At 34.1% G+C, this 19,235-nt stretch overlaps 2 protein-coding genes across 2 annotated transcripts; both read left to right on the plus strand.

The window, feature by feature from the left end:
- Nucleotides 1–7,495: 7,495 nt before the first annotated feature.
- On the plus strand, nucleotides 7,496–10,475 carry LOC127126624 (binding partner of ACD11 1). Its single transcript, XM_051055576.1, has 8 exons — nucleotides 7,496–7,692; nucleotides 7,786–7,889; nucleotides 8,186–8,261; nucleotides 9,038–9,109; nucleotides 9,178–9,243; nucleotides 9,370–9,701; nucleotides 9,858–9,981; nucleotides 10,071–10,475. Exons 1-8 carry the CDS (start codon nucleotides 7,687–7,689, stop codon nucleotides 10,089–10,091), a joined length of 801 nt encoding a protein of 266 aa, XP_050911533.1. The 5' UTR covers nucleotides 7,496–7,686; the 3' UTR covers nucleotides 10,092–10,475.
- Nucleotides 10,476–12,945: 2,470 nt separating this feature from the next.
- Nucleotides 12,946–14,115, plus strand: LOC127130666 (uncharacterized). Its single transcript, XM_051059637.1, has 2 exons — nucleotides 12,946–13,068; nucleotides 13,138–14,115. Exons 1-2 carry the CDS (start codon nucleotides 12,946–12,948, stop codon nucleotides 14,113–14,115), a joined length of 1,101 nt encoding a protein of 366 aa, XP_050915594.1.
- Nucleotides 14,116–19,235: the final 5,120 nt, after the last annotated feature.

Consider the following 19,235-nt stretch of genomic DNA (forward strand, 5'->3'; position numbering starts at 1 on the left):
TGGGAGAAGGAAAGATAAAAAAAGAATAAAATGAGGTGTTGGAAACGGTAGTGGCTTCCTATGGAAGCTAATCAACATTAATGTAATAAAAAATTCTATACGGAAAGTGAAAAATGACCAAAATAAAAGAAAATATAATAGGTGTTTGTAAAAGGAGTTGGAGCATAAGGTACACTTCATTAATATTATGTTTTAATAGATATATATATATATATATATATATATATATATATATATATATATATATATATATATATATATATATATATATATATATATATATATATATATATATATATATATATATATATATATATATATATATATATATATATATATATATATATATATATATATATATATATATATATATATATATATATATATTGTATATTGGTGTCCTTAAGATCATCCATTTTAAAGTTTGTTGTCTAAAAAAGAGATGTAACAATCTTGGTTTTAATTTACATGTTTGAACACTCAAACTCCTATGAAGTTCTTCTTGATTTAGAAATAAAAATCCATAAAAGCCTTTCTAAGTGGTTTCATTGTCAATTTAGCAATAAAAAACCAAACTTTAACTAGTTTTTCCTAAAGTTAAGGTGCAAGCATGAGTGCACATCTTTTTCCATGAACAAACATTCATGAATATTATTTTCATAGAGACAAAGACCATCATATTCATCTCTTATGGTATGTTTATAGTAAGATGTTTTCTCTTTAAATTGGATTTAGGGAATTAATTCAAGGAAAAGTCAGAAACATTATTTAGAGCTTTGTGCAAACATTTTTATTCTTAATTCAAGGAAATATCAAAAACATTATTTAGAGCTTTGTGTAAACGTTTTATCCTGTTACAAAACAATAGAGAAGGAAGACTTTATGACTGTGGGATGATGGATCGATAAAAAAGGTCACCGAATTATGGTTAACCAATGGTATCCATGAGAGTATACATAGAAACCCTAGAACATAGCATGGTGGAAAACTCCAACAAAGGTTATTAGAGTTTTTTTTCTTCAAATAAGTTGGACATGTTCAATTATTAGTTAAATAATCAATTTGTAAAGAACTTTTGTAATTATTCAACAAGTTGCATAGTAGTGTTCAATTATGCATTAAATGTTGAGAAAACTCCAATCTTGAAGTTAATCGAATCAATCTTGATGAACAAGAATTAATCTTTATGATTAATAATTCCTCTTGTTCTTCACCCTTTACTTAGGTGAAACTATCACTCCTTGGTTGCAAGATAATTCTACACTACATAGAGAATTGAAAGAAGAAAACAAGACAATTGAAGGTGATATAAAAGAGAAATTCTAAAGAAAGAAGAAGAATGTATTATTGTGCAAACTACACTCAAAGTGTTTGCTATAATGTGTGTTAATCACAATTGCGATTTCAAAATCTACACAAATGTATTACAATACTTGTTATTCGCACCGAGTTCATATGAAATGGAGCTCCTATCTATTTATAGAAGAGATTAATTATAGTCCAAGTAATAAAAAAATAACTAACTCAACTAAAACTAATCTAAGTTAACTATTTCAACTATGTCGACTCCTTCGACAACCACATGCTTCGACAGACTATATTTGACTTTTTATCAAATTTAGCAAATACAGACTATGTTCGACACAACCCAAAACACCTTTTGACACCTGTCAAATACAAACACACTATTTTAACTTCAACACAAAGAACTAAATATTTAACCCACCACCTAATTCATTGTGTCTAAGATATCTACATTCATCATTGTTCTTAATTTCTTGAACAATTCCACCTACACAACCTTCATCATTATATTTGCAATCTGATTCTCTAATATACAATGCTCCAGGCTCAACTTTCCATTTGCTACATGCTCTCTCAAGTAATGGGACCTCATTTCTATGTGTTTTCTTCTTCCATGTGTTATCCGATTCTTTACCAGGTCGATAGCCGACATACTGTCGATCTTCATGGTTATTGCTCCATGATTCTTCCCTATAATTTATTCGACTAGATTCATCATCCATGTTACTTGGCATGCACATAACAGATCTGTTATGTATTCTACCTCACATGATGCTAAAGCTAGCACCGGTTCCTTTCTTTAACTCCATGCGACTGGTGCACCATCTAACATGAACACATATTCTGCTGTCGATTTTCTATCTTCAGTATCACCATACCAATTAGAGTCATTGTAGCCCACAAGTTTGCATTATTTTCCTTCAGCGAATGAAGGAAACAAAATACCATAGTGTTCCTTTGAGATTCCTTAGTGTCCTCTTGGTGGCTGCAAGATGAGATACCTTTGGCTTCTGCATAAATATGTTGAGCATGCCTAGATAATAGGCTAAATCTGGTCTTCTGTGAGATAGGTATCGAAGTGATCCAATGAGTATTTTGTACTGCATTGGATAAACATCATCTTTAGTCGAATCTTTTGTTAGTTGCAATATAGGCTTGGTTAGAGTCGAAGTTGGGTTGTAATCTTGCATCTCAATCTCTTGAGTATTTCTTCTGCATATCTTCTTTGGTGCATCATCAAGCCTCTACTACTCTTGTAGAATTTTATACCAAGGAAGCATGAGATATTTCCCAAGTATGGCATTTAAAACTCCTTACTTAAGTCATGTTTGAAGTCTTCGATCTCCTTCTTGCAACTACCTGTTATCAACAGGTCGTAGACATAGAGACATAATATAAGCAGCTCACTCTTGCTTCTTCTGACATACACACCATGCTATGCCGAACACTTCTCAAACTCTTTCTCTCTTAGAGAGCCGTCTATTTTCTTGTTCCAAGCTCTTGGAGATTGTTTCAATCCATACAGAGCTTTATGCAATATGTATACTTTCCTTACTTGGTCATTTTTCATAAATATAATCGGTTGTGTTACATACACCTTTTCGTCTAGAGGGTCATTCAGGAATGCACATTTCAACTCCATATGACATATCAACTAGTTATGCATATTGGTTAGACCAATAACCAATATGATTATTTTGATTCTAGCTGTTGGTGCAAAGACATCATCATAGTCAATTCCTTCTTTCTGAAGAAACCTTTTTGCTACAAGTCTTGCCTTGTGTCGAATTATTTCACCTTTTGAATTTATCTTGACTTTGTATACCCATTTCACTTCAATTTCCATCTTCCCTTTTGGAAATTCGACTAGTGACCAAGTATCATTGTCTTCTATGGATTTTATACTATCCATCATAGCTTTCATCCACCTTGAGTCTTTCAATGGTTCAAATACATCGACTGGCTCAATATCTGCATAAAAGGAATATTATACTAACGCACTTTCATCATCGACCAAATCATCCAATGTTATTACACATTCTTGGAGTATTGCACACATATTTATGGTTCTCTAAGGTCTCCTTGTGCTAGCTTGACCTTTGACAGCCTCTTGTCGAGCTTCTCTAACAGCTTATCGAACATCTTTAACAACTTCACTAGCTGGTCAATCACACATGATTCTCATTGAATCCTTCTTGATGTTCTTAGTCTGATCCCACTTATTAAGCTCATCTAAGATCACATCCCTGCTGATCACGACTTGCTTTTTCACTAGGTCAAACATTTTATATCCATCAGTCAAATGATATCCACTAGGATCATCTGACTCGACTAATCATTCAACTTTCTTTTCAGCTGATATGGCAAATGTCTATGTGCTACGGATCCAAATACCCTCAAGTGGCTTAAGTCAGATTTGACATCCGACTGCCATTCTTCCCGTGTGATACCTTCAAGCCTCTTTGTCAAACATTTATTCAATATGTATGTTACAGTCGATACAACCTTACCCCATAGCTCATTTGGGAGATGCTTTCCTTTAAAAATACTTCTCACCGTATTTATAATGGTTTTGTTCTTTCTTTTAGCAATACCATTTTGTTGAGGAGTGTACGATGGAACCACCTCATGCATAATTCCTTCTTTTGTACATAGCATGTTGAAATCTTTCGATACATATTCTCCACCTCCACCTGTCCTCAAAACCTTAATCTTGTGACCACTCTATCTTTTGACCATTGCTTTGAACTTGGTGAAAACATCGATCGCTTCACTTTTCTTTTTGATTAAGTAGGTCCATAACTTTCTAATGTAATAATTAATAAATGTAACAAAGTACTTGTTACCTTCAAGTAAATCTACCTGGAGAGGACCACACATGTCTGAGTAGATTATGTCAAAAGTGGATTTCGACTTACTTCTTGCATCTTTACTGAAGTTATTCTTGTGTTGCTTTGCTTTAACACATTCTTCACATACTTTTTCTTGAATATGAATTTCTAGTAGGCCTGAAACCATGCTCTTCCTCTTCATATTACTAATGTCATTAAAATTCAAGTGACTAAGTCTGTAATTCCATAAACATTCATCTCTGCTAGTTGCAGTTGCCAGACACTTGTGTTCCAACACATCAAGTTCAATCTTAAAGGTTATATTCTGAAACATAGGAGCCTTAAAGATTAACATGTTACTTGAGTAAACCATTCTCATCCTTCTATCTTCAATCAATACTTTGTAATTCCTTTCGATCAACTAACCTATACTTAGCAAATTACTCTTCATGGCAGGTATGTAAAACACATTGGAAACTACTGATCGTTTACCATCCTTTCTCATGATCAGAACATCATTAATACCTTCGGTAGATAGGGTATTGTCCTTTGCAAATTTTAAATTGTTCTTCGACGAGGGACTTATGTTGATAAACCAACATTTTCTTCCATTCATGTGTGACGAAAAACCTGAGTCGAGATGCCATTGATCTTTAAATATTTCTTCTTCTTTTGTTGTGGTCATTAGCATCGCTTCGTCTTCTGCAAGCTTTGCATCACTTTCTTGATCTTTCTTACCTCCTCAACCTTGACTTGCATAATGGCCATAATTTTGACAATTGTAGCACTGAATATGACTTTTATCACGTTTTCTTCCATCGCCCCTTCCTCTACCTGCACCCCCACCTATGTGTTTGCCTTGGTTAAAAGATTGTCTTTGATTTTGATGAACTACCCTCTTGATGGTTTCCTCTACCTGTTAAATTATTGTAACTTCCTCTTACCTTGTTACCATTCCATATTCCTTTGTCTTTCTTAGTCGACTGAGCTTGTAAAGTCACTCCAGTCTTTGACTTAATTGCAGTTATTCCATCCATTCTTTGTTCATGAGATTCAAGCGTCCCTTGAAGCTCTTATTTTGGTATACTTGACAAATCCTTCGATTCTTCTATGGCTACTACCACATGATCGAATTTTAGAGCCAATGACCTAAAAATCATTGACACTACAAATTTTGATGTCAACACTTCTCCACACGTTTTGATTTGATTCACCAGTCTTGGTACTCTAGTGAAGAAATCAATCATGTTTTCATTGTCTTCCATCTGGAGCAATTCATACAATCTTTTGTGAGTTTGTAACTTCACCCCCTTCACTTCTTCAGCGCTTCCAAATGATTTTTCCCGGATGTCTCATGCTTCCTTTGCTGAATCCACATCAACAACTTTCTCAAAGTTGTCTAGATCAACACATTGATGGATTAAAAAGAGAGCCTTATAATCTTTCTTCTTTAAATATTTGTGTGTGGCCTTTTTTTTCTTCATCCATAGCATTCTCTCCAATTGGTGTTACTCCATTCTTCACAAGATCCCAAAGATCTTGATAACAGAAAACAATCTTCATCTACTTACACCAATTTTCATAATTCTTACCAATCAAGATTGGAAGATTTGTCGGAAAACGCATGTTCATCGTGATTTAATGTGTCTCAAAGATCACACAGTCAGTGCTCTAGATATCAGATGTTGGGAAAACTCTAATCTTGAAGTTAACCGAATCAATCTTGATGAAGAAGAATCAATCTTTCTGATTGATCACACCTCTTGTTCTTCACCCTTTACTTAGGTGAAACAACCACTCCCTAGTTGTAAGATGATTCTACACTACATAGAAAATTGAAAGAAGAAAACAAGACAATTGAAAGTGAGATAAAAAAGAAATTCTAGAGGAAGAAGAAGAATGTATTGTGATGCAAATTGCACTCAAAGTGTTTATTATAACGTGTGTTAATCATAACCGTGATTTCAGAATCTACACAAAGCTATTACAATACTTGCTATTCACACTCAGTACATATGAAATAGAACCTCTCTCTATTTATAGAAGAGATTACTTGCATTCAAAGTAATCACAAAATAGCTAACTCAACTAAAACTAAGCTAAGTTAACTATTCGACTCTGTTGACAACTACATGCTTCGACAGACTATATTTTACTTTCTATCAAATATAGCAAAATACAGACTCTATTCGACACAATTTAAAACATCTTTCGACACCCATCAAATACAAATACACTATTTTGACACAATTTTTTTTACATATTTAACATTAAATACCAAACTTATTTTTATCATTCTTAAGATCGAATTCTTTTTCAAAGGGTGAGTCATGTATCAAAGTTTCTTAACTCTATATTGATGCATCAAATGCTCGTCTATCCAAAGACAAACACATTCAATTTAACAATTTAGAACATAAATATTAATTAAATGAATCAATTTAACTCACCTTTATAATGTACAAATAATTTAAGTGAGTTGAGCTTTTGGAGCTTACTAAATTGAAGATTCAAAGACCGTTTATAAATATACTGTTGCTAAATAACTCATCTGACAATTTAATAAATAATTAAATAAGAAAAAAAAGGAAAATTAAATAACTGAATTATATGAAGAAAAAAAACTAAAATTCATTTAAGTATAAAAAAATGAAATAAAACTCATGATACCATAATACACCATCGAAGATGACCCGACCATGATTGTAATTGTGAACCATTTCAATAATTTAATTATTTCTATATAATTATATCCAAAAAAAATCATTTTCAACTATAGTTTTTTGAAAAGTTGAATATTCATTCATAGAAAAAGAATTCTCCATTAAAAATATCTCATTTTCTCATTGAATCACTCTCCAATATTGACACATTATAGACCACATATTAATTTTTAACATCCTTGATTTCACATGATGATATTGTAACTAAGAGAAAATATTTCCATAAAAATTACCAATACATGAAAGAGAGTCATATTATCAATTCTCTCTCTCGTTAGTAAATTAGTCAAATTTTATTAAACAAATAAAAAACTCAATAAACATTTCAAAAATCATAAATGCACAAATAAAACATTTTAATCATACATATAATCTAACAAAATAATTAAAGCAATTTTCATTTTCAGGAAATCAATCTATATAGTACTTACTTAGTTAACATAAATAACATTCAAGGTCTTGACCAAGAAAAAAACATAAATATTCCATTAACAAATTTCCTTAATCTTTATTATTTTTTTGACCAAATATTTCCTTATTTATTAATTAATAAATAACAAAAAGGTAATTGGGTAGAATTTATTTAGAAGCAAGAGGACATTTATGGAATTATGAAATTACAGGAAGAGTCACTGGCATTGTGCCAGCATTGTTACAATGTTGGGTCTTTCACAAGGTACATATCATCATTACATTCTTTGCCTTCTCACACATTCTCTCTCTCTCTCTCTCCAACTCTTTTCTCTTCTGTCACTTTTGAACACAGCACACAAAAATTCAAAACCTATTCGGTTTAATCGCTCTTATTTCTATTTACTCATATCATAATGCAGGTTAAATCTTCTACTACTTCTTCTTCTTCTTCAAATTCAAAATCCTTTTTTTTCTTCTTTTTTGTAACTTTGTTTTTTTCTTGAATTTTTCAGACAAGGACGGTTCAAGTGAAGCAACTTTCAGATCTAGCTACTGAGAGAGAGATTTACGAATTCTTCTCATTTTCTGGAGAAATTGAAAACATTCAGATCGTAAGGTGGGTAATTTCATGATATAAATGTTTGTTTAGGGTTGAATTTCTGTGAGGTTATTGCGTAAATTGTGCTGCCACAGTGTACTAATCTGTTTTCCTTATTTTACCTAACAAAAGTAATTGAAAATAATAAACTTTATGATCTCTGTTCTATAATTTTGAGTTATTGTTTTGGATTGGAACTATCTGTTGGTCGAATTTTGCTCTTGAATCTTGCAGTTTTTTCACTTTTGTTTACTTGTTTGTTGAGAAAGTTGAATTCATGTTATTGTTGTATACTTTGTGTATGTTTGTTGCAGAGAATATGGAAAACCAAAGACTGCGTTTGTGACATTTAAAGATCCAAAAGCACTTGAAATTGCGTTGTTGTTATCGGTATTGTTTCTTTTCTCTTAATTATTTTGCTATTGAAGCTGTGATGGTAACTTGTTTATTATCAAGTTTGAATTTTGGAGTCTGTTTGGATTGATTTTCAATAAAAATTATAAGGAAATTAAGTTGAAATAATAATAATCCTATCATCATTATGAGCCTTCTAACTAATTAATACTAGTAGCTTTTTGCAAAAGATGAAATTAGTTTATGCATCTCGACGGTTTTACTGTTTTAGAAGCTCTAATATCCAACTTCTTTGTAGCCAAAATTTTTAAAGGGCATTAGTTGTTTGTTAAGAGTTAAGTACTTATAAGGGAGAAGCTAATCTAAACTGGGAGTAGTCATTATGAAAAAAAGACGACTATATCGACAAAAGGGTACAAGTTTTCATTTTGTTTATAATTTATGTTTGTTCTGCGTGATGGAAAAAATGTTTCATTGCAATTTTGTGAAGGATAATTGGACACTTAAGTGTGTCGTTTTGACTTTTTTGAACTTTTAAGATTGGTTTTGAGTTGGTCATTTTGAAAATCAGAAAGCCATTACTATAGAAAGAAACTGAGATTGAAATCCACAAGAATCTTGATGTCAATTTTGTATTTTTACGGCTTCTTTTATATAGACTTGGAAGTACAAAGTTCTTTGTATTTTGGTAAATTAGGCTTTATGCTAAGATTCATTTGGTAGAACCTGTTTCTATCTCTTATATGTTTCCTTAGTATTATCAAGTCAACTGCTTGTTTGTGAGAGTGAAACTTTTATCGTTGTTATATCAGGGAGCAACAATAGTAGACCAGATTGTGAGTATAAGTCCAGTTGAGAACTATGTTGCAAATCGTGAGATGCAAGTAAGTGTAACAAATACCAGTATATCTTACATTATATGTACACATATTGATGCAAGTTATTTATGTAGGAAGCAAGGGCAGGGGAGTATTCTATAACTATTGCTCCTTCTGAAGATGCCGCATTGAATTCCGAGGTAAAAACAAAAATAAAATAAAAAATTAAAAGATTTTTGCCGATTGGTTTTCCTATGGAGTTGGCTAAAAAGGTTACGGAATCATTTTTATGAAATCATTTCCTGAAGATTTGTTACCTATTTCAGGAGGAGAAACCCGGCGGAAGAGTATATCTTAGTAAAGCACAAGATGTAGTTACGAATATGCTGGCAAAAGGATCAGCTATAAAACAAGATGCCGTGAACAAAGCTAAAGCATTTGATGAGAAGCATCAATTGACTGCCAATGCATCAGCAAAGGTCAGTTCATTTGACAAGAGAGTTGGACTGACCGAGAAATTGACAGTTGGACTCTCTGTAGTGAATGAGAAAGTGAAATCTGTGGATCAGAGGCTACATGTTTCAGATAAAACAATGGCAGCAATATTTGCAGCCGAGAGGAAGTTGAACGATACTGGATCAGCTGTCAAAACAAGCAGGTTTGTTTCATACCAAAATGTCGAGGTTCATGTTTCTATATTTCTGGAGTTGGAGAGAAATGTTATGTCACATATACACGGGACCTTGTGGTTGAATTTGATCTGATGTTGTATATTATTTTTGAATGTTGATGATGATAAACTTTTTGCATCCAGATACGTGACTGCCGGAACATCATGGCTAACGGGTGCTTTTAGCAAGGTGGCGAAAGCAGGAAACGTGGCCGGTACTAAAACTAGAGAAAAGTTTAACATGGCTGTTTCAAACTTGACAACAAAGGTTAGACATTCACACTCACTAAACAGTATATGTTTGTTGGGAACTTATATTGAAGTATGGTTGATTGAATTTTTCATTCATTAATGCAGGATACCTCATTGGTTGTATAGGCCAGAATTCAGAATTTCGTTACGACGGTCACTTCATACGGTCTCAAGTGAAGATCTGTTTCAGAGCTGTTGGTGTGTTAAAAAGGTTTGGTCTTTGAGATCGATCATGTACTTGTTTCTTTCTCTCCTTCAACAGTTCAATGTTTGTAGTAGTTAGCAACTATAGTGATTCAATTCAATCCAATTTTTTGTATTCTTTTATCACTCTGGTGTTTTTTAGCTGTTGCTTCTATGTAATTGGTGATTTTGGCTTTTTTTTCTTCTTTACGTTTTGTCTATAGGAAGTTATAGCTGTTGCTTCTATGTAGAAGATAACATCTTGTTTTTGTTATCAACACTTGAAGGATTCATTTGGGAAATTTTTATCTTCTAGATTACTACCAACCGTGGAAATTGTATAGATATTTTTTTAGTTTGTAATATTGATATTTAAGAATGAAACGTGGACCATAAATTAATGAATTGAGTCAACTATACAATTAAGATGACGATGATTTAAACACAATAGTTAGGATTGTTCCATGTGAAATGATGGAAAATAAGACACTTGTTTTGACCAACATGATTAGTGTTGGGTAATGAAAGAATGCACGCCGTGCAAAGACAAAACTTTATTAAAATACTACTACATGGTCACTTTGTTGGTATGTTAGCTGTGTAATTTAACTTTTGTTAATTTAATCTTGGTATGTTTCTGTCTGTCATTATCTCTAATAAAGTATGAATTTGAATTTTGCTTTTGGGTGCTCTAAAGTGTGATCGAATACTGGCCATTCAAGAGAGGCACTCATAATTGATCATTCTAACATTAGAGGCTATTAATTCAATCTCTTTAACTGTATTCGAGAAATAGAATAATGGTAGCCACAAATCTAAGCTACAGCTAGCAATGATAGGTCTCTTTACTTCAAGCTTCTTTTGATTATAGATTTTTTTTTCCTCTTATAATAAGCATGATTTTCAATTTTATTATCACAATAATATTCTTTTCCACAATATATTAAAATATCTATATTTTAAATAAAAAAATTGCAATAAAGAGGAGAAGTCACTCAAATTGGGGCAAACATTCAAAAAGGCACATTAGTGTCGTACACGTTGATGCATGCACCATCAATGCGACATTTCCATTGATGTCACTGTTGTATGATTAAGAGAAGACGCCGATAGGTTTTGATGCTTACATGTATTTGTATTTTTTATAAATAGGTATTTCATTCTCCACCATTGTCCATACCTAGTTTTTCTTTATTTCTTTTAACATGATTATTAAAGAGATGAGTATATTTGTTATTCGATTTTCAAGCCTACGATGGAGATGTATTTTTGGAACATTCAGAGTGTTGAGCATCTTAAGAGGAACTTGATATGTTGGTTAGACGGATAAATTAAACAGGGTGAAAAAATTGGAATAACTTATAGATTTGTTTCGGTGTTCAACATCGCGAATGGGGATAATGAAGTACAACATGTGTGGGAGTCACTTAAAACTGATAGTGATGTTTGTGTTATGATATATGCACTAGATGATATTGTTTTGATGGTTGTAATCTCTTAGATACTCTCCTGTCTCATAATAATTGTCTTATTTGAGCTCTGTGCGCTTCTTAAGAAAATGATTAGATCGGTTGATTTTAACGATAAAATTAATATCATTTACTAAAATACCGTTATTTATTATAGTTAATGAAATAGTTGAAAATAATGAAAGTTAATAAATAGGGATATAATAGTGGAAAAAAATAAATGTTATATTGATATTCTAAAGAGACATTTATTTTGAGATTGGAAAAAGTGCAAATGAGACACTTATTATAAGCCGGAGGGAGTATGTTTTAAGTGTTAATTCATTTTATTTTGTGTAGGTGTTAATACCTTTTTCATCCCTTATGTTTTATGTAGGGTTCATTTTGGTCCCTTAATTTTAAAAAATGAACATTTTGATTCCTCCGTTATTCAAAGTGGTTCATGTTTATCCTTACCGTCCAAAATATTAGTCAAAGTCAATTTAGATGCAAAGGTGGCACACACGTGTATTAGTTTATGATGACCTGGCAATGTAATACATAAAACCTCACATTTCTTTGAAGTTCTCTCAAACCCAGATTTCTCATCTTTCTCACATTTCTCTAAAGTTCTTTCAAACTTCACTCTGTAGAACGACTAACCGTTGAAGAACGAAGAAAGTAAACCGCTGAAGAACGAAGAAAGCACGAACAAAAGTGATTTCTGAAGAGAATAATGGTAATGTTCTTTTTAATCTTCGCTCAATTCTATTTTAGGGTTCATCTGGGTTTGCATTTTAGGGTTTGTCATGGATTTAGGGTTTTATGTTCCTGATTCAAAATATTGTAATTTTTAGGTATATTATGGATGAATACGTGCACGTAGTTATACACCATGGGGTTTTTTCCGGAGATGATTATGAGTTAAGTTATGGGGGTTCAGTTGCTAAGGTGAAGTGTGATGTTGATAAGTGGAGTTATTTTGAGGTGTTAGGGATTGTTAAAGAACTGGGATATGACAAATCTGGAACAGTAATATACAAGGACCCAACAATTGGTTTGTTTACTTTGAGTGATGATAAAGGTGCCTAAGAAATAGTTGATTTATGTAAGGTACATAAGAGTGTTTATTTGTATGTGCAACATTCAGTTTCTCAACTTGATTATTAGGATGGACCTATAGAGGATGAAACTGAAAACATAAATAAGGTTGTAGTTAATGTTGATGAAACTGAAGATATGATTGAAAAACTGGTTGAAGAAGTTCTCAATTGTAAAGCAGATGGTGTAAGTGACTTGAATAAGGCTGAGGTTGGAGGCACACATGTTGATGTTAATGAGGCTGAGGAATGAGTGAGGGTGAGGTAAGAGATATTAATGTTGATGTTAATGGGGCTGAGGGTATGAGTGAGGGTGAGGTAGGAGATAATAATGTTGATGTTAATGGGGCTGAGGATATGAGTGGGGGTGAGGTAGGAGATAATCATGTTGACGTTAATGGGGTTGATGATATGAGTGATAGTGATGATGTGAGTTTCTAGTATGACAATACCTTAGATGTTGTCTTTCAATACTCAAATGAAGACAATGATGGTTTAGTGGAAGAGGATATTACACATCTATTGGGTTATGACAAAGAGGCAGAAGGTAAAGACAAAAAACATAGTGAGGAATATGAATGTGCTAGTGAGGAATTGGAGAGTGGGTGTGAAACTGATGATGAAAGTAACTGTCATAGGAAGAAGTATCATGTTTTCAAAATGCCCCAAAACATGTTAGATTACAAATGGGAATTAGGAACCTATTTTGCAGCAAAGAATGATTTTAAGGAGGCAATTACTTCATATGCAGTTCAGTTAGGAAGGGATTTGAGGTTCTCTAAAAATGATAAACAAAGGGTAAGAGTGATATGTAAAGAAGGGTGTGATTGGAATGCATACTGTGGCAAGTTACCATATGAAGATTCTTGGAAATTGAGGAAATTAGTGGATAAGCATAATTGTAGTGGATCATATAATATGAAGCTCATGACTACAAAATGGTTAAGTAAAAGAATTCAAAAATCTTTGAAAGATAATCCAAATCTGAAAATCAGGGACATCAAGGAAAAAGCCCAAAGGAAATTGAATGTTGGTGTAAGCAAGACTAAGGCTATTAGTGTTAGGTGTGCAACAAGAGGATTAGTTGATGTCTCCTTTCTAGAACAATATACAATAATTTATGATTATGCACATGAAATCCTTAAAATAAACCCTGGTTCAACTATCAAGATTAATGTTCAACCTGTTCCAGATAATGTAAGTGATAGTATGTCTCACTTCCAAAGGATCTACATTTATTATGCAACTTACAAAGAGAGTTTCAAATTATGTAGACCTATAATTGGGCTTGATGGCTGTTTTTTTAAGGGTCTGTGTGGAGGGCAAATATTGGAAGCCATAGAAAGAAATCCAAACGACCAAATGATGCCAATAGCCTTTGCAATTGTTGAAGGTGAAACAAAGGACAGTTGGACATGATTTCTAGAACTATAACCAATGTTGTACATATACCTTCATATCAGACCAACAGAAGGTATTAAACTTGTGATAATTAATCTCTTATATTTATTTTGTCCATGATTATAATGTTTTGAATTTGTGATAATGAATCTCTTGTATTTATTTGTTATGGTCTCTTGTCAGCTATGGATGAGCTTTTATCGGGCGTGGAATAGATGTTTTACGTACGCCATTTGTACAATAATTTTAGGAAGAGATTTCCTAGAAAGAAGTTAAAAGAGATTATATGGAAAGATGCTAAGTCAACATATTCACAATCTTGGAAAAGGGAAATGAGAGAAATGAGAGATGTTAATGAGGAAGCGTTCAAGCACATCATGAAAACACCTCATAGGTTTTAGAGCAAATCTCAATTCAAGACAACCTCTAAGTGTGATAGCGTGTTGAATAACATGTTGGAGGCCTTCAATAGTGTAGGAAATGGCAGCTGACAGCCTTGCCATGTGTGCATGCAATTTCTTCCATGAAAAGCAGACATTTCAAGGTAGAGAGTTACATACCAGATATGTACAAAAAGGAAAATATCACGAGGTATACAACCATATCATCTACCATGTTAATGGCTCCAACCTATGGGAAAGGACAATCTATAATGATGTGCAGCCATTAGTTTTTAGAAAAATGCTAGGAAGGCTAAAAAAGAAAAGGAATTTGGAGCAAGGTGAGGTTGATGGCTCTAATCACAAAATGAGGAGGACTGGACTACATATTAAATGCAGTAAGTGCAAAAAAACTAGTCATAACAAGCTTACTTGCAAGTATCCACCAACTCAGTCTAAGGATCAGGGAACTTAAGCTCAATCTTAGACACAACCAGCCCAGTCTCAAACATAATAGTCTCAGGCTCAGACTCATGGAAATCAAGCTCAGACGCAATCAACTCAATTTGAGACACAACAATCTCAGGCTTAGACATAACCAGCCCAGTCTCAAGCTCAAACACAATGATACCGTGAAAATACATTGTATATTTGCCTTAATTTACACTCAAAAATCGTATCACTTTCATTTATATTCCGATTATTCCGTAAGTATTCGAGTTATTTTTGTAGGTATTACAATTCCCATGCTTAAATGAGCAAAGTATAGAAAAGGAAGGAAAAGAAGAAGAAACAGAAGAGCAAACAGCAGAAAAGCAGAGAATACAAATTATGTGCATGTGACGACCGTCACAAAGCCTGTCACGACCGTCATGCCCATCCTATCACGACCGTCACAGGCCCATCACGAACGTCATGCGGCCAAAAATCAGCGCTTTGAATCTGTCAACAGAAGTGATCCACCAGACCCTTATTTCTCGTTCCTCAGCCATTTTCCCGTAGATTCCTCACTCAACCAAGTCACCCTTATTTCTCTCAACTGCCAAGACCTAATGAGGAGTATAAAAGGATGGAAGTGGGAAACCTACGGACACGCTGAATTTTTGTCTCTGAAGCCACTCTGCATTTTAATTTTTCCACAACAATCCTATTTTTTTTTCTTTTATTTATCTTCAGCAACATTATTTTCTTTTACCGTTCAGAGCTTTGATTTTCCCTTTTCCCTTTCAGTTTCTCATTTAGCCAAAGTAGTAGTTTCTTACACTGGGGAACTACTACAATTTATTTAATTTAGTTTAAGAAATTATTTCGAAGAAGCAGAATCCTACCGACCTGTGGAGGATTGCTCAAGTACTTCAAGATTCGGCGTATTCTATTAATCCAATTTCCAGGTTTTTATTCAATTACTATTGTTATTGCTTTATTATTATAATTATGTTTGCTTTATTGTTGATCTTTTTATGTTCGTCTGTGTTTGCGTTATTTAACATGTCCGGCTAAACTACCGGTATCAGTATGTAAACAATTTAGTTAGACAGGATTTAATAATAATCGGTGTAAAACTTCTTTTCTCAAACAATATTTTTGGCTGTGGTTTTTAATTTAAATTTAATTAACTTTGTCAAAAGAGTGAGAAGCTATTTAATACGATTTTGCCACGAGAGTGGGAAATTAACTAAGGTGAGAACCGACAATCGCGAGAGCGTGAGGGTCGAACTAGATAGTAAAAACTAGGCATTGATTTTAAAAACAGCGAGAGCACTTTAAAAGCAATTAGAACTTATTTATTTTCAAAAAGTATTTTTAACTTCAAATGGGACAGCGAAAGCGTACATTCTGACTTAAAGGTATAGTCCGAATCAACAATCACGAGAGTGTGAGATAAAGCCTTTTAAATAAGTATTTTCTACAGAAAGATATTTAGTGCTTAAATTATACACCGGTGACTTATCGAATCCCTGACGATTAATGTGTTGCATACTGATATTCTCCTATTTATATTTTCTTAAGACTTAACTTCCCTTAAATTTAATTTTCTTCAACCAAACTTCTAAAAATCATTCCCTTAGCTAAACATAGTAACGTCGGTAGCATTAGTTTGACCATCGGTCCTTGTGGATTCGATATCTTTTAAAACTAAAATGACTAGACTGTGCACTTGCAGTCAAGTACCCGGTAGACTATATTCTATATACAGTCAGGAGACGTATCAAGTTTTTGGCGTCGTTGTCGGGGACCTGATTTAGTCAAATAGTGCGATTCTTTCGTTGCACGGTATAGACTAAGGTAAAAAATCTAATCTCCTTTCCCTTATTTCCCCCGATTGTATGCCAAGTACTCGCTCACAAGATGACAACTTAGTACCATCAATCGCAGTCTTCTGATGAGGATATGTCCACATCACGGTCTCGAAGACTGGGTGATCATTCACACATTTTACAATGGGCTTCTGTATAACACAAGACTGACAGTAGACGTTGCCGCGAGCGGTGCACTTATGGACAAGCCATACAACGAAGCCTATCAACTCATTGAAAACATGGCCCAAAACCATTGCCAATGGGGAGGTGAAAGAACTCTAGTAGAAAAGTCCCAAACAAAAGGTGGAATGTACGAAATCAGTAGCCTTGACCACGTCCATGCAAAGGTAGATGCCCTTGTTCAAAAGTTAGATAACTTGACCATACCACCCACAGCCACCGTGACTGTCGTGACTCCAAACTGTGAGTTATGTGGAACTCTTGGACACATTGCACCAGAATGTCAGATATTGGCAGGAGTCCCAACCGATCAAGTAAATTACGCACAAGGAAACCCTTATTCGAATACATACAACCCAGGTTGGAAAAACCATCTCAACTTTTCATATAAGAATAACAACGCCCTGTATGCACCTGGCCAAGCACCCGCTGTTCCGCCTAGATATCAAAAGCCAACTAATAATGCTCCTAACATGCCTAGGAAGTCTAACCTTGAACTAATGATGGAAAGCTTCATAGCTACCCAAGCTCAAACAAACAAAGACTTCTTGAACCAAAACATACATACTAGTGAGCAACTTAAACAATTAGCGAGCAAAGTAGACGCCTTAGCCACCCACAACAAAATGCTTAAAACACAGATTTCACAAGTGGCTCAACAGCAAGCATCTATTGCCGCTCCCACTGGCACATTTCCTGGACAGCCGCAACCTAATCCAAAAGGACATGCAAATGCCATTATATTGAGGAGTGGAAAAGAACTAGACGGACCCGTAGACCCAAGACTCCAAAATCTTGCCATGTACCAAAAACCAGACAAAACAACAACTAAGAAGGTAAGTGAATCGGAGGAGAAGAAAGATAATACCCGAGAGGCTGAAGAGAAAGAAAAACCTTATGTGCCTCCACCACCTTATAAACCACCCATTCCGTATCCTCAAAGACTCGCAAATTCTAAAACTGCAGGGAAATTTAGGAAATTTATTGAACTTCTGAAGCAACTAAACATTACAATTCCCTTTACAGAAGCCATTACACAAATGCCCTCATATGCCAAATTTCTTAAAGAGATCCTATCCAATAAGAAAAAGATTAAGGATAATGAAACAGTTACACTTACCGCTGAGTGTAGTGTAATAATCCAAAATAACATGCCTCCCAAACTAAAAGACCCAGGTAGTTTCTCCATACCCTGTGTCATTAGAAAGTTCGTCATAGACAAAGCTCTATGTGACCTAGGAGCCAACATTAGTGTAATGCCCTTAACCATTTGTAAAAGGCTCAACATGGGAGAACTAAGACCAACCAAGATGTTTGTTCAACTAGCTGACCGCTCAATCAAATATCCTGTTGGTATACTAGAGAATGTCCCAGTACATGTAGGACAATTCTAAATTCCTACAGACTTCATAATCATGAACATCAAAGAAGATGCCAGTACACCTTTTATATTAGGAAGGCCGTTCTTAGCCACCGCCGGAGCCATAATAGACGTGAAAAGAGGTAAGCTAACATTTGAAGTTAGAGAAGAAAAGGTTGAATTCATCTTGACACAATTCTTACAAGCGCCAGCTATAGACGATACATGTTATCTACTTGATGTCATAGACGAGTGCGTAAGAGAGATGGAGATGCAAGAAACCACATATTCTGATATAAGGAAAATCCAAATCCCTCCAATCTTTGAAGATGATAATTGGCGTGAACCATACCAAAATGACAGTCTAAGCGAATGCTTAGCACTTACACCCAACCACATGCCATGCCCGAAGAAACCAGACTTAGAATTATAAACACTACCAAAGAACCTAAGATACGAATTCCTAGACACTGAACTCAAAAGACTAGTAATAGTTAACGCTGACTTGGGACAGATGGAAACTGAAAAGTTACTAGATGTCTTAAGAAAATATCCAACCGCGTTAGGCTACAACGTCGCTGACCTAAAAGGAATAAGTCCTTCTATCTATATGCATCACATTATGCTAGAGGAAGATTGTAAAACCTCTAGAGAACACTAGAGAAAGATCAACCTAATCTTAAGTACTGTAGTCAAGGATGAAGTAAAGAAGTTATTAGATGCTGGAATCATATACCCGATCTCTGATAGTCAATGGGTTAGCCCCGTTCATGTAGTACCCATGAAAGGGGTGTTACAGCTGTTAAGAACGAGAAGGGAGAATCTATAGCATAAAGAGTTGTGACTGGAAGTAAAATGTGCATCGATTATAGAAAACTAAATAAAGCCACTTGAAAGGATCATTTTCCTCTGCCTTTC

Source organism: Lathyrus oleraceus, chromosome 3 (genome assembly GCF_024323335.1).
Source record: "Lathyrus oleraceus cultivar Zhongwan6 chromosome 3, CAAS_Psat_ZW6_1.0, whole genome shotgun sequence".
In the NCBI taxonomy this organism is placed as follows: domain Eukaryota; kingdom Viridiplantae; phylum Streptophyta; class Magnoliopsida; order Fabales; family Fabaceae; genus Lathyrus; species Lathyrus oleraceus.